A 22,424-nucleotide genomic window follows, 5' to 3' on the forward strand; every position below is an offset into this window, starting at 1 on the left:
AAAATAAAGGAAAAATCTGTTAGCCAAAGAGGAACACATTTATTTAACACCTTGTCTCATAAACCAAGGCCCTTTGGGAGTTCATATTTTCTGAGTCTATTAAATATAACATTCATGTGAATCAATCTTTTAGACATAGCTGTGTTTTGTCAAGTCAAAAAAAAAAGCTGAAATCCAATAATTCTCAATTCTGTAGACCAAAATCACCTGCAGTGCTTTTTTTTTTTTTTTTTTTTTAAGATTTTATTTATTTATTCACGAGAGACAGAGAGAGAGAGGCAGAGACACAGGCAGGGGGAGAAGCAGGCTCCCTGCCAGGAGCCTGATGTGGGACTCGATCCCAGGACCCCCCAGTCACGACCTGCGCAGAAGGCAGACGCTCAACCCCTGAGCCCCCCAGGTACCCCCTCATCTGATTTCTGCAGTACCTTTTACATTACCCCATCAGGCTGACTCCATTAACTGAACGTCTCCCACCCCCGACTGGCACGGCCTAAAGCTCCCACAGATCTGGAGAACCTTACTCTTCTCCGTATTCTGTGTCTACCAAATGTTAGCTGAAGTGAACCCAAACGGCCATCACCTTCTACGATGAAGACCCAAATCGTCCTTGTAGAACCCAGTTACCTCCTTTCCAAAAGCTGAATCTTTTTTCTTCACTGTCCTTTTACAAACTCCTACCCTAAAACAAGAGAAAAAAAAAGAAAAAAAAAAAGAGGAAGGAAGGGTTTCTGAGATCCGCTCTAGTCATTGCAACACTAAGGAACATTTATTAGAGCCTATGCACAGTGGGTACCTGGCTACCCCTGAGAGTCATTATTTAATTCTGTGGACCCTTTTGTAAAATATGTGTTATTACTCCCGTTGTACAGCTAGATAACGAGGTTCGGAGGGCTCAAGCAGGTCGGAAGGTCAGAGGTGAAGAGAGCTCTCGAAGGCGGCCCCTGCACCAGGGCCCCACATCAACCACCACACGCACCTGCTACCTCTCGAGATGCTCCCTTGGCGCGGCCCAGGGACCCCGAGTTCTCCCGCGGAGGAGCCAAGGCAGGAGCGCCGCCACGGATCAGCCTGGAGGGGGGAGGCACTGCCCCAAGGACCAGCATCCCAAACTTGACTGAAACTGAAGCGCGCGGAGGCCGCGCTCCAGCCGTGACCCCTCGCACGAGGTCACCGCGATCCCGCCACAGGACGCCGGGAAGCCTCCGGACACAGAGGCGCCGGTCGCCGGAGCCCGCGGCCTCGTTTCCGGGAAGGCTCGGCCGCACTGTACTCCTCGCGTCTTCTCCAAGGAACCTCAGGCCTCCGACCTCCAGCTCTGCACCGTGCCTCCCGCCGGGAGCCCAACACTCGCCGCCACTCTCCTTTCCTTCCGCGTCTCGCCCGCCGGAAGTGACGCACCGGAAACGGCCCCGCTCCCACGGGGGCGGGAACGAAGATGGCGGCGCCCAGCAGCCGGTGAGGAGAGAGGACACGGGGATCCCTGGGAGCGGCCGGACTCGTGCGTTATGGCCGCGTCCCCGCACACTCTTTCCTCACGCCTCCTGACAGGTACGGCACCCGTCCTTGGGCACGGCTTTGAGAAAATTCTCATCTTGTTGCCACGTGCAACGCCGTGGTTCCGGCTGGCCGCAACCTTGGGAGCCCTTGGCGAGGTCGGCTGGGCACCGGGGGCGAGGAAGTGACCTCTGGAGCAGCCTGAAGTGTGAAGCGGCCGTGGAGCTGGGGTCTAGTCCCGCACTGTGGCCCGGGGGTCCGCACAGCCTCCACCTCCCACCCCCTCCGGCGGGGGCGGTTGCGCTTGCTACTTTCGGTTTCCCGAGGGGAGGCTGGAGGAGAGGATGGAGCAGACCCTTGGGACCCCACGAGTCTCTGGGCTTCTCAGAGCCTCAGTTCCTACTTACAGGTGTAAGTTACTCGTAAGCTCCCCGTGTGGGGACCGGCGAGCGCTCTGCCCTCATTCAGGACCCTGGTCCCCACACAAAGGGTTGTGCAGACCGCGGCGATAACACTGTGGTGAGGACGATAAAAGGATGCAGATGGTGACAGCTAGAGGCGGCGGGCCTCGGTCCCCCGCAGACCTTTGGCTTTCCACCATCAGCGTGGGTCTCGATCCCATCCTCCCACCTGTAGGACCCTCCTTCCCCCTTGTAACAACGACGTGTTTAAGGTGATCGAGACGTGCGTGCGTGGCCCAGGCTGGGTCCCCGCTCTGGTGGCACCTGTTGAGACACGCCCACCCTGACCACCCCTGCCCCTCTGTTCTCGCATCACTCTTACTGCTTTGACCATGGTTAGCACAGCCTGAAATTGTTTATTTATAGACAGGCTTCTTATGTGTTTCTCCCAACTAGCTTGTAAACCCTGTGAAGCTTACAGCCGGGTTCCTCTCTGGCTCTTCTCTGCACCCCTCCCCCACCCCCTGACCGGTACCTGGTCTGTATCGTTGGCTCTCCATGAATGTTTGTCCAGGAATGGTGTGTGTCCATTCACGACGGAGATATTAAAGAAATGTTTTAAAAAGGAGGTTGGGAATTGTTTCGCCTTCAGTAATTTGGATGATGACAAACGGCTGTGTGGGGCAATGTGTTGCTCCTGGTCTGTATTGGAGTTGGGTAGGAGAAGCCAGGGACTCGTTTTTGGGTCAGATCCCGTTTTTTAGGCCTCACCTGTCACGCTCTCTGCAGCACGGAGCAAGGTTGATCACAGCGACTCCCTTAAACTCCCTTCTTCCTTTTCTCTTATCGTATTATTATTTTATGGGTCTCTCTTGGCTGTGTAATCTCAGGGCACATCACTTGTGCTTTCCGGAATTGAGTTTTCTCATCTATAAAATGAGGCAGTTGAACCAGATGATCTCAAAGGTCCTTTCTGGTTCAAAGCGAAGGGGGGATGGGGGATGGGAGGGAGTATAAATGAAATGAGATTGGCCATGGTTTTAATAATTGTTGAAGCCGGGGAATAAGTAATGGGAGCTCTTTGTATTTTTATGTTATTGTCTATGACTGAAATTTTTCATAATGACTTTTTTTTTAGGATTTTATTTATTTAAGAGAAAGAGTAAGCAAGAGAGAGAGAGAGAGAGAAGGAGTAAGGGAAGGGGCAGAAGGGAGAATAAGAGGGAGAGGGAGACACAGACTCCCTCCCTGAGCAGGCAGCCCCACACTGGGCTCCATCCCAGTACTCTGGGATCATGACCTGACCTGAAGGCAGACACTTAACTGACTGAGCCACCCAGACGCCCCTGAAAAGTTTTTTTTAAAAGGTCTGTGATTGTTTTTTCTGTCATCCCCGACCCTGAGTATTCTCTGATCCTGGCCCTAAGCACTTATTCTCAGAGTGAGAATACATTATCCTTACCATCCTTTCTTGGTACTTGAATTGTTACTTCTGTGTAAGGTTTTTCCATTGTGCGTTCCTCAAACTGGCTGCTCTTCTGCCTTTCAATCCTGTACTTACTTGCAGCTTCCCATGAGAACAATCTTACTTCACTGTTCAGCATTCCCAGTTCTAGTAAGTGGGCTGCATATGGTTCATATGGTTTGTTGCCAGAGCAGTCTTATCTTTTTTTTTTTTAAGATTTTATTTATTTATTCATGAGAAACACAGAGGCAAAGACATAGGCAGAGGGAGAAGCAGGCTCCCTATGGGGAGCCTGATGCATGACTCGATCCCAGGACCCTAGGATCATGCCCTGAGCCAAAGGCAGACACTCAACCCCTGAGCCACCCAGGCATCCCCGGATCAGTCTTGTCTTTTCTTTCTTTCTTTCTTTTTTTTTTTTTTTTAAGATTTTGTTTTTATTTATTCATGAGAGACAAGAGAGAGAGAGAGAGAGAGAGGGAGGCAGAAACATAGGCAGAGGAAGAAGCAGGCTCCATGCAGGGAGCCTGACATGGGACTCGATCCCGGGTCTCTGGGATCTGGCCCTGGGCTGAAGGTGGCGCTAAACTGCTGAGCCACCTGGGCTGCCCTCCGGATCAGTCTTTTCAATGCTGGCATGAAACCATGCTTCCTGAAACGATGAACACAATTGCCAAAAAATCTGCTAAGAAGTGGTCTGTACACCTGCTATGATCCACTGAAAAGATCATTACAAGATCCTGATATGGAAGCAGCATGGTGGGAAGGGTGGGCAGAAAGGTAAAGTGTGACTATATTAGGTATCTAGTGGTTGTGTCTGCTTTTACTTCTAAAAATTCAAAGTATTTTATTGCCGTTAAGAGGAATTCAGGACCTACAGTTAGACGTCTGTGGACCACATTTAATTCTTTTTTTTAATTGTTTTTTTCTTTAAAGTTTTTACTTACTCGTTAGAGAGCACAAGTGGAGGGGAGAGGCAGAAGGACAAACAGACTCTCCACTGAGCAGGGAGCCCAATGTGGGGCTCAATATCAGGACCTGGAGATCATGACATGAGACCAAGGCAGATACGTAACCATCTGAGCCACCCAGGTGCCCGCGTTCACCACATTTTAAAGTTCTGCCATCTCTTCTTGGCCTTTTGGCTAAGGTCAAGTGTAAAAGTGTGACTCAGTATGATGTTGAATGGTGGATATAGTCATGTTTCCAGATTTTTAGTGTAACTGTTGTAAGCTCTGTGTATCTTCAAACCTAGGTTTGTTTACATAGTACTGAAATGTCTTTCATTTCTAGGCACTGATTCATAGAAATGTATCATGTTTTGACTAACTTAAGTGTTTTCATCATTTAAAAGTGCAGTTGCCAGCTGTTTTTTTTTTTCCTTACTGCTATTCTGTAAAATCTCACTTTGACCCACTTAACCTTTAGAGATGTTTTCCAAGGTGGTTCTTTGCCTCCCAGCAGCTTGTATTTCTCAGTGGACCAAATGAACTCAAAACTGGGTTTGAAAGTAAGGCCTGAACAATAAAACTTTGCTGTTTTATTGACATCATTTTTTAATATTAAAATCCTATCTTCCCAGAGAACAATGTCAAGTCAAAAAAAGGAGACTTACCATCAAACAAAACAAAAACAAACCCTTGAGTATCAGAAGAGTCATTTGAAAGGAAATTTCAGAAGATTGTTTTCAGCACTGCTATTCCCTGTGTACAAATATGCAGGCAGCACATATTCACTTGAAGAAAATAAGCTTTTCATAATGAACAGCAGTTGGAGGATGACTTCAGTGAGGCAGTGACTTATCCCCAGTCTAAGATAATTGCCATGTATTCTGAGAGGCATTGATACTTGCAAGTAAGTTATGTAGAAAATCCAGTCATCAAACATTATCTCATTATGGTGTAGAAAGCACTCTGCCAGCTGTGATAGCAGAGGTGACCAAAGGAGAATCCCTGCCATCAAGGAACCCCAAAATGTGATGGTGTAAACAAACAATTTGCAGTAAGAAATGTCATAAAAAAAGAGTATAAAGTGACCAAGTAGTTGAAAAGAGACTTTGAAAATTTGACAGGCAGGGAGTGGAGGCAAGACACTGCAAGCAGGTAAATGTCAACAAAGATGAACAAATTGTGAAATGTACAGTGTGCTTAGTGGAGAATGATGAATTATACATACATATCTGGACGAGTAATGACTATCCTGGGCTTCCAAAAGAAAACCCACCTGTGGGATCCCTGGGTGGCGCAGCGGTTTGGCGCCTGCCTTTGGCCCAGGGCGCGATCCTGGAGACCCGGGATTGAATCCCACGTCGGGCTCCCAGTGCATGGAGCCTGCTTCTCCCTCTGCCTATGTCTCTGCCTCTCTCTCTCTCTCTCTCTCTGTGGACTATCATAAATAAATAAAAAATTTAAAAAAAAAAAAAAGGAAACCCACCTGTTACTACCCACCATCTGTGTGGAGATACCGAAAGAGCAATTGGAAGTAGGCACGATGACCCTGGAAATGAGTTGAAGCTTAGAAATGGCCCTATGTTTGCATTTGTTCAGGGACAGTATGCAGTGGGACATGATTGTCCTAAAGCATGAGGAGATGCCATAAGAAACTAAAAAGTGATGAGTGAAAGTGGTGGAGAAAGATAACTATTTCATGTCATGGAAGCTGTGGGACCACCGCTAACGTGGCCTTACACAGAAGTATTGGATTTGTTATTTGAGAGAAGGTTTGGTTTGATTAAAAGCCAGATTCAAACAAAGCGATTTTGCTTCTTCCTGCCTAGATTGATAGAGCCAGACTATTGAGGATATTTCCCCTCCCTTTTGGTTAGTTGTCTTACCCGACCTGGCCAAAGTATTCATCTGAAATGTATTTTCCAGTTTACTGTTACTTACTGAGAAAACCTGTGTTTCTCATTTTCTACTATTCTAAAAGTGACCGGACTTTTATATTTTCTCAAAAAGATCTGCAGTGTGGTCATTTCAGCTTTAATGTAATAAAAGCATAATGGTCTCAAAATGACAAATTTCCTTATCCCTGCTGAAGAATTACGCTTCGTGAATAGAGCTGATACTTTGCAGTGATTCACGGATCCGATCAGAGTTTTGACCCATTAGGTGTGCGTTGCTTACGGTGGTGGCCAGCTTTGCTTCTGGGTAGGTGTGCTTAGCATTTGGTGAGAAGCACAACTTATGTGAGCTTTGTCTTCCCCTTTTCTCTATTACAGGTTGGGTAGGAGGATGTGCCTGGTATCTAGAGAGAAGAGCTGTGCAGGAGGCCCCTCACACGTTCATGCATCTTTTCAGGAGCATCAACAAGCGGTGGATTACATTTCAGCACTTTACCTTCCTCAAGCGCATGGTAGGTTCAGAAGACCATCTTCACTCTGCTGCTAACTGCCTTTACTTTCTTTGTATGAGGGAATTTGAGAAATTCCTATTGTAAGAAGAGTTAGAAGTACTGCTTGAAAAAAGACTTTTATTTAGTGTCCTCTTGAGTTTATCCAAAAACTTTAATTCCTTGTTTTGATTATTCTTAACTGAAACCAGAGTAATCCCGGTGTTTGAGGTTAAAAGTATGATCTTGAACTTACTGATTAAGTTTGGAGAAAGATTGAAAACTTCTGGCATATTTCACCTAGGAGAAAATTAGGAAAAGCTGAACTGTTATCATACATCTCTAAATTCTTTAAAGTTCTGTGAATATATAAGTAATATAGAAATAATTTCCTTAACAGCGTGACCTTCCTGTTTTCCTACATTGGCAGTGCATCTAAGTCTTTTAACTGCACGCAGTTCTGAGTAGACTCAAGCAAATTGAGATTTTACAATCTGCTAGGCATTTTATAGTGGGCACTGCTTATATGTCCCGGTCCTCTAGCTTGGCTCTGTGATACTATGGGTAACATGGTAGCTTACTCTTAGTTACCAGGGAGGACAATTGTCATTTTCTCAAGTAGAAAAGTATAGAATGGAGTAATGATAGCTAAAAACTCATAATTACGATGCAAGTGTGAATGATTAACAAATTCATAATCTCAAATCTGATTTGACACTTTTCTTTTTTAACTGAGAATGCCCACTTTAACTTAAAATTAACTAAAATCTTAACAAAGTTCATTATTTTGATAAGGGCTATACATTTCCAGAAATGTTCAGATTTCTTAAGTTGGGGATCAAGGATAATAGGTATTTAGAAGAGAAAGGCACATAATGCCTTTTTTATGTACACAGAATTCTGGATTCATTCATGAGTTCGTAATTCTTTTCAGGACTAGTGTATGTAAGTTCAAGTCTCTGATATAATAGAAAAGTCACTTAACCTGGTTATCAGAGTAGGTGGCTGTGAGTACCAGGGCCGCTTAAAACCAACTGGGTTGTTAACTCTTGTCAATTAAAGCTAACTGGTTGTTGACTGTTGCTATATTTCTGAGCCTTGGTTTTCTTTTGTGTAAGTTAAAGAAAGAGATACCAATAATGATCCACCTTCTTAAACAGATATATACTTTAAGAAGCTTAAATAAAATATATACTTTATAAATATAAAGATCTATATTATGTAAAACTACATAGTGCCTCACTTTGTTAGTAGTACTTACTACTTTTTGCTAGTAAGCAATAGAGGCTGTGAGACTGTAAAGCTCACAAGCTTTCTACATACACAGTGCTTTAACATCACCGAGCCCTGAATTATACCCTACCATCGAGCTCCTCTCTGCACCATTTGTCTAGAAACATGGAAAGTCAACAGGTTGACCTGGGCCCTTGCTGATCAAAACCTCCTTCACTGTATTTGGAATGTATTTGCTACCATGTTGGGAAACATGCTGGAGGGAATGAATAAGAAATGAATTTATTTTTCTTTCAAGGAACTTAAATTTCTAGGATTTTCTAAACCATAGAACTAATAACTATTATCAAAGCATTAGTTATATTCCCTATACCTCTCTATTTAACGAACACTCAGACACTAGTTAATTCAGCATGTATTGACCAAGGTATAGGAATAATCTTTCAAGAATTGGCAACAGGCTGATAGGAGGTGTTACTTAACAACAGTGTAAGAGCATTTTGGGTCTTAGGTTTATAATGACATATACTTTCCTTACTTAGTATGTCACACAACTGAACAGAAGCCTCAACCAGCAAGTGAAACGGAAGCCAGAACCTGTGGCATTGCCTTTCCTTGAGAAAACGTCTCTGGGTCAGGCCAAAGCAGAAATCTGTGAAATGAGACCTCTTCCACCTACCAGCCTACCTTTATCCAGAAAGCCAAATGAGAAAGAATTGATAGAACTGGAATCGGCTTCCATTATTGAAGGCTCACTAGATGCGGGGAAAGAGACAAAGGATGAAAAGCATTGGAAAGAGATGAAGTTGCATCTGGATGATTTGCCAGGAATTTTGGCACGGCTGTCCAAAATCAAACTCACAGGTACTTTGTTTTTCTGATACAGTTAGATTCTTACTTGAAACTTTCATTTAAACGAAATGCTACTTTTATTACTGCACCAAAAGGAATATCTGGAAACCACCGATCCTTTATTAGTATATTTTTCTCTCTTCGATTTAAGTAGGACTCAAAATCAAGTTTTCCAAATTCTGTTTATACAGAACTGTTAATAGTTTTGCACTAAACATATTGTACTAAAACCAGTCTTTTCTATTTGCAATTAAAGTAGAATGGCTGCCCTGCTTATTTTCTTGTCTTTTGTGTTCATACACCTACTATCCTTTAAAATGCAGTGGGTTAATGAGCTCTGTTTGAATTCTGAAAACAAAAAGGCCCGCATGCTTGTGCTTGGTACGCGGTGAACCCACAGTGGCCTCTGGGACTCTGAGCGCACTGCTGTGTAGGGCCTCTGGGATTGTCCCAGGCATGTGGGGATTTAGAGTACATCTCTGGAGAAAAGGTCTGGAACCAGATTTTATGGCCTCAGTCTAGCCAACTGTACCAAATTTTATTGTGTGCATTGGGTATCAGCCCATATTATGTCATTTGGTGTCACAGCCACCTGTGATCAGGCAAAGCTTTATGGTCATCATCCCGTCCCCTAGCTAAACTTAGAAATAGCTTATTCTGGGCTGTGTGTAGAAGGTATGTTCTGCAATATCCTGCAGCTTGAAGACCCCATCTCTCCTTTTCTTCTTAGATGAAATAAGGAGAAGAAATACAGTGGGGGAATAATAAAGTTAAACCAGATACTCTTTGAGGAAAGAAGTGGAAAGCAATGTTACTGAGTCAAAATGGAGAAAGGAACAGATGAGACAGAGAGGCTTGGGAGAGTAGAAGAGACCAGGGAAAGACTGGTGTGTGTTTTCCAAGACAGTTGAACCTGAAATCCAAGGTACAGGGAGGTCAACCAGGTAACGTCTTTCCTCAGTGACCAAAGTCATTTAAAGAAAATCTTTTGGGGGGCGGAATGGAAGACAGGCATAAGGAATTTGACAGAAGACTTGAAGAATCATAGTTAGACTTTCCTATGAGTGAGACTCCAGAACAGTGAGGCTGATTCCAGGGGGCATCCTTGAAAAAACAGGCCTCTGTTCTTTATGGTAGCTGAGCAAGGAGTTACCACATTTCAATGAAAAGTTATCTTTTGTCATTTATACAAGTGGTGTATCATGTTGCTGATGTGGTAAGAATGACTGGATATGATCATAAGGATGTCGCCCCAAACATGAGTCTCTCAGTCTGAAGGCAGAAGTGGCCTTTCTCAGCAGCCTTGCATTGTGTGCACCATCATTGAACAAGTGTCCACGTCAGCATCCCCTCTCTCTCGCTCTTCAGGTAGCTGCTTCTCTCTCCATCCCATTTCTGGCAGTAATACCAGCATTCTTTACTTTCCCCGGACAGGAAACCTTAGAGTCATTCTTCATTCTTCACTCTCCTGGCTCCCTTCATCTCTAGTCTAACACCCAGTTGTTAGCATTGATGTCCTTTGTAATGCCCTTGAGATTTCTTATCCCCATTTCTGAAGCTGCCATCCTAGCTGAGGTCCAAAACATAGGAGGCCTATGGTCACCGCAGTAGCTCTCAGCTGTTGTCTCTCTCTTTTCCTGCCAAGCCAACTTTCCTAAAACACTGCTTTCACATATTCCTTACCTACTCAAGAGTCTGCAGTCCTTCCATATTGCCTCCTGCCTTAGCTTTGCCTGACTTTAGAGGAAAATTGTGATCTGGAATGATTAAGCTCTTCCTCATAAACAGATCTTTACCCCTACCATACCCATTTTTCCTGCCTCCATAGGAGACCCGTCTGCCTCTTTTCTATCCAGTTAGAGCCTTTCAGGACTTCTCCACTAAGTCTTGTCTCGCCTGCTCTTGGCCCGAGTCTCTCTTCTCAAAACTTGGAATATGGCACTGAGGTCAAGCAGCCTTGAATTCTCATCCTGGCTAGGACATTTACTAGTCAAGTGAGCCTCGGGGCGGTTTCTTAGCCTTGTTGAAACAACTTCCTCAAGTGTGGAATAGGAGCAATAATAAACCTCGAAGAGTTAAAGCACATAATGCATTCAGAGTACCCAACAGCTTGCCTGAGGCAGGGAACACCTTGAAGGTGTTAGTTTCCTAATAATTACAGGTAAACCTTTGCTTGTCTATTTAATGTATATTCCCCTAAGATGTTAGAGGGCAAAAATCATGGCATCCACTCTTGAGGACTTGTAGCTGAGTCCAGTGCTTCTCACTTGGAAGGATTTGCTTTTTTTAATTTTTTTTTTTAAGATTTTATTTATTTATTCATGAGAGACACACAGACAAAGGCAGAGACATAGGCAGAGGGAGAAGCAGGCTCCCTGCGGGAAGCCTGATGTGAGACTCAATCCCAAGACCCCTGGGATCACGACCTGAGCCAAAGGCAGATGCTCAACCACTGAGTCACCCAGGTGCCTGGTAGGATTTGCTTTTAAGAGGGGAATTGACAAATTGGAGTCATCCAGAGTAGGACAAATGTAAAGAAGAGGGGATATGGAAACCCTGTCACCTGGGGAATGAAAATCTCTGGGTTGGGGAAGAGAAGGGAAGAGGGAGAAAGAAAGCGAGGGAAGGAGAGTGGCCATGTTCAAGAATCTGCAGCTTCTGTGATTTAAAGGAGCAGTGCTGCTGATTTATAGTCAAGAGGGCAGAACAAGAAGATTGCATGTGCCAGCAGTATGAAGGAGAGCTCTCAGGAGAACCATCGGATGGGAAATGGGCTGCCTTGTAAGGCAGTGGTCCTTGTCATTGGAACCATCCAACTGGAAGCAGATCCTCTTTGAGAGAAGCTGAAGGGATTCCTGCATTGTGTAGTGGGTGGAACTAGAGGATACTAAGAGCTGGCCTCCCTTCATTGTTTGTTGGGTGTCTACTATGTACCTTTTTGCTAAATGCTGAAGATACAGCGTTACAGGATTTCTGTCCTCAAGAAGAAGCTGATAGTCTGGTGGGGGACATTTTGTAGGCATACACATGTATACAAATAAAACAACTGTGATCAGACACCTCTGTGTTTCAAACCCAGAACTTTTAGTAATCTTTGTGATCTTGGGTAATTAACCTCAGTGTGCCATTGTTCCTTTATTGCTAAGATAGAGATAGTGGTACTTTATAACCTCATCATGAGGATTACATGAGATAATGTGTGTGAAACAGCCATGTACCTTATAGGCACTTAATTAGCTATTATTAATACTATCATTCCTACTCTGTCCATGCTTAGGGCAATCGATGCTATGGGTGTTGTAGCAGCTGTGTGGCAAGGCTGAGTGGGGACCCAGAGAAGGGAGTGTTGTTTCTGCCTGTGAAGGAGGTGAGGGGTGAATGGGCGTTTACTAGGTACAGAGGCAAGGATTGTAAGCAGAGGGAGAAGGCTTTGCAAGGGCAAAGAAGCTGGTGCATCCTGGCATAGTCTGAAAACTGCAGAAATTATGAGTAATTCAGCAGGACCTGGGTGTGACACAGAAGAGACGCTCCCTGAGAGTTCAAAAAGTTAGGGCCATTGTGTTGGCATGCATTTCAGGCTAGGGAGTGTGGCTTTTATGCTTAAGCAGGTGGAAGTTCTGGAACGTTCTTTGGAGGAACACACACTTTGTGTTCTGTCTCATTTATTTATTTTCTTAAGAGGCTTAATCACTACCCAGTTATTATAAACTTATTGCAACAAAAACTCAAATAATACAGAAGCATGTAACTAAAACTGAAAAAGTACCCTTTCTGGTCCTTCTAGAGAAAACCGCTGTTTGACATGTAGCCTGCTATATGTGTATAAATAGGCAGATCTAAAGATACGGATATGCTTCTACATTTTAATGGAAATAAGATCATTACCTACACACACTGTTCTGCAGCTTGCCACTTTCTCTTAATGGTATAGCTTTCACTGAAAGTATTTGCCACTGCATAAGCTTTCATTGTGTAGAACTGCCATTGTTTGCTTAACCAGCCCTCTACCAGTAAACATGTAGGGTGTATTAAAAGCAGATCTGTAGTTAAGTTTCAGTTCATGTGTCTTTGTATAGTTGTGTGAATCTGTCTGTAGGAGAAGTGTTTAGAAATATAAGTGCTGGGGCCCCTGGGTGACTCAGTGATTGAGCATCTACCTTCGGCTCAGTCCCATATTGGACTCCCCGCAGGGAGGCTGCTTCTCCCTCTGCCTGTGTCCCTGCCTCCCTGTGTCTCTCATGAATAAATAAATTAAAAAAAAAAAAAAAAGAATAAAGAAAGAAATATAAGTGCTAGCTTTTAACATTTTAATTTTGATGGATCAGCCAGTTCCTTGGAAAAGATAGTATAAATGACGCTCCCTGAAGTACCATGTGGGCATCCCATTCCTTCTGTATTCTGTGCTTGGGCATAAGCAGTCTTTACTGGTTTTGCCTCTGTGGTAATTGAAAAAGATTCTTAAGTTTGTTGTGTTTCATATTTTAAGTCATAGTGGGATTTAGCATCTTTTTCACTATTTTGATCATTTGTTTATTTATTTTACTCTTTGTTTTTTATATCCTCAGTCATTTCTTACTGATATCTTTTTGTGATGTTCTGTGTTTTTTTTTTTTTTTAAGATTTTATTCATTCACGAGAGATGCAGAGATATAGGCAGAGGGAGAAGCAAGCTCCCTGCAGGGAGCTGGATGTGGAACTTGATTCCAGGACTCTGGGACCATGCCTGAGCCGAAGGCAGATGTGTAACTGCGGAGCCACCCACGCATCCCATGTTCTGTGATTTTGTTTTAGTTTTGCCCCACTGAGATATTTAACTTTTCTGTATTCAGATTTATTAGTATTGGGCACACCTGGGTGACTCAGCTGGTTAAGCATCTGCCTTCCGCTCATGTCATGATCTCCAGGTCCTAGGATTGAGCCCCTGTCGGTCCCCTGCTCAATGGGGAGTCTGCTTCTCTCTCTACTCTGTCTCTCCCCTTGCTTGTGCTCTCTCTCTATATATATCTCTCTCAAATGGATGAATAAAAAAAAAAGCTTAAAAATAATTATTAGTTTTGTGGGGGTTTTTTTTATGCTTAGAAAGATTTTTTTTTCTGCCCTGTGGTTGTAAAAGCATGTACTCATTTTTTTTCCCACTGATACTTTTCTATTTTTATCATATTCTCTAAAGTTTGAGGACCATGTCAAATTGAGTTCTGTGGAAGAAGTAGGATTGATTAAGAGATGGTAGTAGTGATATCCTTGAGCAAGGGTTGTCTGTTTTGTAAATAAAGTTTTATTGGAACACAGCCATACCCATTTGTTCTATGCTAAGGTCATGTTGCATCGATAGAGCTGAGTAATTGTGCTAGAAAACTTACAGCCTAGAGAACCTGAAACATTTCCTCTCTGGCCATTTAAAGAGAAAAACTTGGTGTCCCCGGCTTTAGAGCATGGGCCAGTGAGAGGCAAGCATGATGACCAACAGATCAGTGGCAGTCAATTGAGACATGCCTAGAGCTGTGGTGGGGCAGGAGGAGAGGGGAGAGAGAAACTGAGGAAATAGAATGGACAAATGAACAGAACCTTATGCAGAGGACAGGGAGTGCTGGGGAGGCCTAAAACAAAGATTAGAACACAGACCCACAAAGAGTTTGGCTGCCACAAAGCAAGCATTCTCCAGTTCTCTGTGCTCCTTGGTATCCTACACCTGACCAGTTCTTTCAGAGACCGCATAGTGTAGTGACCTCCCTGCATTCAAATCCTGGCTTTTAATAGTTGAGTGGCCTTGAGCAAGTTCCATAAAAAAAGAAAAACAACCACAAAAAATGCTGTGTGCCTTAGTTTGCCCACCTGTAAACTAGAGCTAATGATACCTACTTCAGAGGGTTGTTCTATTAAATGGGATAAAATTTGCAGACTACATACAAGTGATATGTTAAAAATATACGCTTATCTCTTAAACAATACAATTGTTACCTAGGTGCTGCCACAAGCATTTGAGTTTGAGAGTGCCGTGTGTCCCTACTCTGGAAGAACTTCCAGCATTCTGTATGGGTAAATGGTAGTGTGAGGCGGGAGTGAACACCTGAAGGAAGAAACAAGCATGCGGGGAAGATGATGAGTTCAGTTTTGGACTTGTGGATTTGGAGTTGCTGGGTGGAGAGGTTCAGTGGGCAGTTGGCCGTGGACAGGAACTTAGAACGTTGGGCTGTAAGGTTGAGGGTTTTCAGTGTGGAGCTGGCCATGAAGCCATGGCAGTGAACAAAGTTGTCAGCGGTCGGCGTATAGAGTGCCCAGAGCAGAAGGCCAAAGACATTTGGGGTGCATCCCCTTTTCAGGATTGGTTAGAGCATGTAACAGAGCTTGCAAGGAACTAAATGATCAGAGGAAGGGCAGCAGGAAAGGGCTGAGTTACAGAAGCCAAAGGAGAAGACACCCTTCATGAAGGAAGTAACGACACTTTTTTTTTTTTTTAAGTAGTCTCCACTCCCAACAGAGGGTTTGAACTCACAACCCAGAGATCACAAGTCCTATGTTCTCCCAGCTGAGCCAGCCCAGCGCCCCAAGGAGGTGATCAACACTTAAATGTCAGAGGTCTACTAAGATGGCTGGCCAGAAGGAGTTCTTTTATTTGGCCAAAAGGAAATCAGTATTGCTAAATCAGGAAATAAGTGTCAGTGTTTCCTCTTAGAATTCTTTTTTTTTTTTTTTAATTTTTATTTATTTATAATAGTCACATAGAGAGAGAGAGAGAGGGGCAGAGACACAGGCAGAGGGAGAAGCAGGCTCCATGCACCGGGAGCCCGATGTGGGACTCGATTCTGGGTCTCCAGGATCGTGCCCTGGGCCAAAGGCAGGCGCCAAACCGCTGCGCCACCCAGGGATCCCTCCTCTTAGAATTCTTAAATGAAGTACTTGAAATGATTAAAATAATCCCTTAAAGTTTATTTTCAGAGTGCTTACTTCTTTGGGAACAGACAGGAAAGTATGATCATTGGTTTAGGGTCCATTTTTTTGGTGGGAGGCCACGTCTTCCTTCCTTCATATTGGCCATTGTTGTCATGCTTTTCCTTTTATGTACCTCACGGTGTTGTGTATCTGAACAAGCATTCCAGCTGCGGGGCTTGACAATTAAAACATGGTGACTGAAATCCAAAGCAATGATTGAACTGCTCATGTAATAGTTTGTAATGTGTTATATAGAGTGTGCATTGACTCATCGGCTCCCACGTGTCAATGTGCTAATGAGCATGCACAGCACACATGTTACAATGACACTTCCTGGCTGCCGTCCTCAGGGATTCAGATCCTGGCGGCCTGGGATAGGACCCTGAGATCTGCATTTTTGACAAGCATGCCAGATGATCTGATGCAGGTGGTCCTGGACCACCCCTCAAGCAAGTGAAGTAGGTGTTGTGCAGGAAGAGTGCCGGTCCCAGACCCACTGATCTGGCTGGATGTGGGGAGCACTCACCTAGTGAGAGCCAGAGCAGCCCTCGCTACCGCTGGCAGCAGGAAAAGCCAGCTGGGCAGGGTCTGGACCACACAAGAGATGTATGCAAAAGCAAGATGCGCAGAGGTGTAAAGGGGAGCAGCAGCCTCCCCTGCAACCGCAGATGGAGGAGTCCCAGGGCAGTAAATTTCCTCTAGTATCATTTCATATATTCCATGCCCCAGGTTTCTGGATGAGCTAATTGAATTAAAGCCATTTCCTTCTGCTTATTCCATTTAAAGAGGCAGCACCCTTTGGGTGACCCCCCTACCCCCTTATTTGACCTTTTACCTTCCTATTTAGTTTATTACTTGAATTCACACATGTCTTAGAGTCAGCGAGATTTTTTTTCTTTAAGAAAATCTCTGGTATCTATCAATTGATTTCTTTCGGGCTCTTAACATCTTGGGCAATTCATTTATAGCTAATGATAGCCAAGGCAGAAATATCTGAGAGTCAGCGATCACTTTTATAGAACTAGTCTTTCTTTGCCTCGCTTTGTTTATGGCTGTAATATACCAAGGATAATTAACTATAGAATAAGTGAAGGGACATACAGTGATCATACTCCTATTTCATTTGTAGGCTAGCAGGGTAGCAGTGGACGGATGTCTTGACATGCATGCCAGGAGCTAAGCCAAATGTTTGCTGGTGCTATACCATTTAAGGTTTTTTTTTTTTTTTTTTTTTTCTGTGAAAGGAAGTAGGACCAAATTTTTAAAGAAGTAATAATATGTCTCCCTTGAGTTTTTCTCGCCAACTGAGCTATTTACAATATGTTTTTGGAGTTTGTTGCAAGGACCACACTGGGTTGGAGAAATTTTATTTGGGTAAGGATCCTAAGAGGCTTTGGTGACTCAACTGAGTTTATACTTAATATAGGTCAATAAAAAGCAGGGTGGCTTTTTTTTTTTCCTGAATAACATTTGTGCTGAAAAGCTACAACATACTTTCTGAGACCAGAATATGAAAATAGATTGTTAGAACCAGTAGATTATGCTGTTGACAGGACTGATAACAGTCTATCAGTGTATAGATTTTTTCCCCTCTAGAGCCTAGAATACTTTTTATTAAAAGAAAAACCCACAAGAATAGAGAATAGAGATTGCATGTATAGTTTTTAAAAGTCAACTTACTGCAGTCTTCGGCCCTCAGATACAGTATAAGGAATCTTTATATTGATTGAGTAGAATAAAAATTTCCTGACTTTTCATTTATATTTTGAAATAAGTGCCTTAATAATGATTAACTTATTAAATGTTAAAATAGTATCTTTATTTTTATTTATTTATTAATCAATAAATAAAAATAAAGATACACAGAGAGGCAGAGACACAGGCAGAGGGAGAAGCACGCTCCCTGCGGGGAACTCGATGTAGGACTCGATCCCAGGACCCTGGGATCATGACCTGAGCTGAAGGCAGATGCTCAACTACTGAGCCACCAAGGTGTCCCAGATGCTTTTGCTTTTAATGGGTAGGTAGCATGCTGTTGTGTAGCTGTGTCATAATTTATTTACCCTCTTTTCCCTTTAGATTGTTTTCATTTTTTTATTATTATAAATGGTGTACTGTACGGAACGTCTTCAGTGCCACATCTGTGATAATTTCCCTCAGGTTAGTACCTACAGGAGCCTTGCTGGGTCAAAGACTATGCAGACTCTGGAAGTTTTTATTTTTTCTGACAAATTTCTCTTGAGAAAAGTTCCACCAGTTTGTGCTGTTAGCAGATTAACCAACATTCTGTACCTTCTCCAGGGAATGCTAGATAATAATACCCTTTTAAAAATAACTCTATCATAAATAAAGAAAAATTTAAAAAAAAAAAAGAAAAAAAGAAAAATAACTCTACCTATTTGATGTGTGAAAAAATGGCACCGGGGTGTTTATAATCTGTGTTTTTTGTTTTATGATTTTATGTTTTTCATTTAAATGTTTTCCTTACAGGAAGTATATTTCAGCCAATGGTATAAGGTGGAGATACCCAGTTTTTAATAAGTCGTTAACTGAGGTTGAATGTCATACTCACACATTTAAGAATTTGTGAAATTCCATCCCTGGACAAACCTCATTTCCCCCTTAGCCCCTCAAAAATTCTGTTAGTATTTTGGAATTTCCACATGTTTACAGATTAATTTGGGGATGATTGGAATCTTTATGGTATTACATCATCTTCGTTGATCCAAATCTTCTACATCTCTCAAGTTTTATGGTGTTCCTCAAATGGACTATATATTCTTACTGATTTTGAAATAGTGGAAAAAGTATTTTCAGTTGATTCTTAAGTTTTTCAGGAAGTCAATCAAGTGATGATCAGCTTGTCTTCATTTTCATATTTATAGCAGTTATTTCATCCTCTGGTGTAATTTCTGCTTTATTCTCTTACCCCTACTCACTTTCCTCACTGGAGTTTCTGCTGCATTCAGAAGGATCCCATGAGGTGTGTTATGTACAACACTGATTTGATTTGATGCTGTCTGCTTTTTATCACCGCTCCCGACTTCTCTAACATTTTGCCATGGCAATTTCTGTTTCTGTGTCCTTTCCTTAGCCCACTTACTCTGTTTCGTGGGGTTGGGTTTTTTCTGCTTCGTCTACTCATCCCCCTGCTATTCACGGGGTCGCTGTTAGGCCACAACAGATTGCCCTTCCAAGTATCTGGGGTAGAGTGGGGTGAGGGCTCCTGGCACAGGCCCCACTCCTGGGTCAGAATTCTGTGGGGAGCTCATAGTCTGCTTGTTCTGCGGTACATCTTCTTTAGACATATATTGAACTTCTTTTTCTTCCATACTATTTTCTTTTATTGAAGAATCCTTTTTTCAAAGCTTCCATTTGGCCCATTTTACCTCTTCATCTTAATCTGTTCCTGAGTGAAGACGGCTATTCCAGACAGTAGTCACACACCCCAAAGAATGTCAAGGCCAGGACAATAGGCATTTTTGTCCTTTTGCACTGTTCCACCCTCCTTCCCTAGAGCAATGTCTGGCCTATAGTAGGTGTTCCTGCTGGATTGATTGAATGAAATTATGGTTGGGTTTTTTTTCATCACCTAACACTTTCACCTGGCATTGTTGGACTTTTCTTGCATTTTAAGTGGGAGGATGGAGGTTATTGATTTACAATATTGGTGTAAAGGCCTGTGGCCTAAGGAGATGCAGAGGGAGCTGGCTACCCACAAGGGAAGTTTTTCTTCGAAAGATATTTCCAAAGGTTTTTGAAATCACACCAAGTCTGTGTTTTAGTGTCATCTGCCTCTTCTCTCAGCTGTGCCCAGCCTTTTCTCTGGGCACTGTTGCCTGCTGAGCTGAAGAATACCCCCCACACCAGGGCGTAGTGTTAGTGGGTGTCGTGCTATGCTGGATTAGACGTGCTAGCCTGTTTCTGCACTGTTTCTGTTTCAATGAGACATATGTCAAAGCAAGGCCCTGCTTTCTTTTTGGTGTGACCACTTTGCCTCCAGCTGTGTTGTGGCTGCCTCTGTAAATACTCCTGCTGGGATGGGGAAGGGACTTTTTACAGAGTGGGCACAACCCGCCCATGGTCCACCCTGGCCTCTGCCCCTTGCTTCCTACTTCTGCACGTTAGGAAGAAATAATGGGTACTGTCACATAGCCTTCACTTCCCATATTTTTCTATTTCCTTATTAGTTGGTATTTAGGTGCTCTAATTTTTTGCCAAATACTGAAAGTAATAAGTCATCTCTCTCAGCAGCTTCAGCAACCATCTTCAATTGAGCTTCCTCTATCCTATATTTAGCAAATATTTCTTAAGGGTTTTAATATATCCTCTCTGCCTAATTTATTGCTGATGAAGCCTTTTCTCTGGTTTTTAGTTTTATTCCTTAATTTCAGTTGATTTCTGGTATGGGTGGGCCTTAGCCAATGTTCTAAGCTAGATGAAAACTATATGTATCTAGGCTATTTTGTTTTCTGATGATTTAATTGTTTAAGTCAGGTCAGTGTTAACTAAATTGATTGTAAGTATAAGGTGCCAGAGGAACATAAAGATAAATTTCATGAGGATAATAATCATTCTAAAAAAAATGACAAATTTGGAGCAACTGGGTGCATCAGTGGGTTGAGCATCTAGTTCTTGATTAATGCTCAGGTCATGATCTCAGAGTTCCGGGATTGAGCCCAGAGGTGGGCTCCCTGCTCAGTGGAGAGTTATCTTCTCCCTCTCGCCCATCTCTTGTGCTTTCTCTCTCAAATAAATAAAATCTGTTTAAAAATATTGAAAAATTTAAAGAAGAGAGAGGAAAAAAATAAACAAGGTTGAGAATGGGCTCAGCTGAAAACTTGAAGAACAGTGACTTAAATAAAGGGTTTATTTTTCTCTTGTTTAGAGGCCAAAATTAGGAGTCTAGATAGAGATAGTGCTAAAGGAGGTTGTCAGAATACCTGGCTCCTCCCTTTTTGCTGCCATTATTTGCTTGTGGCTTTTGTTCTCAAGACCAAGCATGAGTGCCACCCCTCTGTCATCAAGCTGTACCCCAGGCCAAAACAATGAAGAAGGGGGACAGTGTGGAAAGGCAGACAAGACTTACAAGACTTTGCCTTTTTATTTGGGAAGAAAAGCTCTTGATTGGGACTTCCCTTAGGTCTCCCTAGCCTAGTACTGTTCAGATTGGCTACCTGCAGCTACAAGGGAGGTTGTAAAATCTGGCACAATTCTTACTTCTGTCATTTTGGAAGTGAAGCATCTAAAATCCAGCCCAGTCAACTGTCAGTAGCCGAGTGGCCTGTGTCCCCCAAGCACCCACTTGGCTGTATCATTACACAGTGCATCCCCTTCCAGGAAGAGGACGTGGGGCTGCCTGCCTCTCCACTGCCCAGTTTCCCTAAGAAAACAAAACACCGCCTTGTAGGCCACCCTGGGACCCCACTACACATGTACACTTCCTTTGTAGAGTATTTGAATGAAGGCTGGTTGGCCAACATGATGTTTACTTTCCCAGTAGTGGTTGTGGATGTTCACCAATGTGTCAGCAGTTTTTCCCTATCATCTTGATAAGTGCATGCACATTTGGAGACTTGTTTGCTCTGGGAAGTTGTCAGGATAGGTGCAACAGAGGAGAACCAGCGAGTGCACACATACATCTACCTTGGAAGAGTGGAGGTTGATAGTGAAACTGGAGCCTTCATGAGGAAATCAGTCACGTGGTGCCATGTGGTTTGCTTCTCTTAACTTTTGGTTGTGCTCCCACAGTCACTGAGGGCTTTGACACCTGGCTCTATTTTCTTCACCCCCAAGTCCACCTTTAGCCTAGAGAACCTCCCTATCTATAGTGCTTCTAAAACTTCATTTGCCATCGAGATACTTGGAGTACTTGTTATAACAGATTTCTGGGCCTCATCTCCATAAACTTCAGTCTGGGTCTGGGGTGGGGCCTGGGAATCTGTATTTTATTTTATTTTTTAAATTTTTATTTTATTTTTTTTAGTTTTTATTTCTTTATTTTAGAAAGAAAGAGAGAGTGATCTTTCTTTTTAGGGCAGAGGGAGAGGGAGAAGCAGACTCCCACTGAGCAGGGAGCCCGATGTGAGACTCGATCCCAGGACTCTGAGATCATGACCTGAGCCGAAGGCAGATGCCTAACCCACTGAGCCACCTAGGCACCCCACAAGGGCACATTTTTATCGATATTTACACTTCGTGATTTTTTTTTCTCTCCATAGATGGGGAGTGAATATGTAATTTTTATTTTTTTGTCCGGAGGTAGGGAATGAATGTTTATTGAGAGCATTTTCTCACCCTGTGGCTTTCGTGCTTGTTCTTCCTTCTCGTCCAACACTTATAACCTCACCAGGCAAACTCCTACTTAACCCTTCTGCCTTCAACTCTGCCATCCATCAGGAAGCCTTCTAGGTGAGAAGCCTGTCTGTATTCTTCACAGCGTCCTTGACTTCACCCTTGAAGTACTAACAACCCACAGCATGTGGTAAAGCCTGTTGGCCTGTCTGAATGTTCTGCAGTGTGTGAGCACCAGAGGGCAGGGGCACATGTGCATCTGCATTGTTCACTGTTATAATCCCCCCTCCCAGCCTAGCTCCTGCCTTGCACATAACAGATGCTCAAGAAACAGGGGAAGGGGAGGGGGAGAAGTGTGATGAACTCTGCACCATCATCTGCAGAATTTTGAACAGTTTAGCCTTTTAGTGACAGTTGGTTAT

At 43.3% G+C, this 22,424-nt stretch overlaps 1 protein-coding gene across 1 annotated transcript in view; it reads left to right on the forward strand.

Moving 5' to 3' along the window:
• Positions 1-1,192: 1,192 nt before the first annotated feature.
• The window catches only part of COX10 (cytochrome c oxidase assembly factor heme A:farnesyltransferase COX10), a 127,393-nt gene continuing 106,161 nt past the window's right edge, over positions 1,193-22,424 (forward strand). Inside the window, exons 1-3 of the mRNA XM_026005529.2 lie at positions 1,193-1,551; positions 6,584-6,717; positions 8,469-8,790. Of these exons, the coding sequence (XP_025861314.2) occupies positions 1,509-1,551; positions 6,584-6,717; positions 8,469-8,790 (499 nt within the window). The 5' untranslated portion in view covers positions 1,193-1,508. The remainder of the gene's footprint in view (positions 1,552-6,583; positions 6,718-8,468; positions 8,791-22,424) is intronic.

This window comes from Vulpes vulpes, chromosome 12, assembly GCF_048418805.1.
Source record: "Vulpes vulpes isolate BD-2025 chromosome 12, VulVul3, whole genome shotgun sequence".
Taxonomy (NCBI): domain Eukaryota; kingdom Metazoa; phylum Chordata; class Mammalia; order Carnivora; family Canidae; genus Vulpes; species Vulpes vulpes.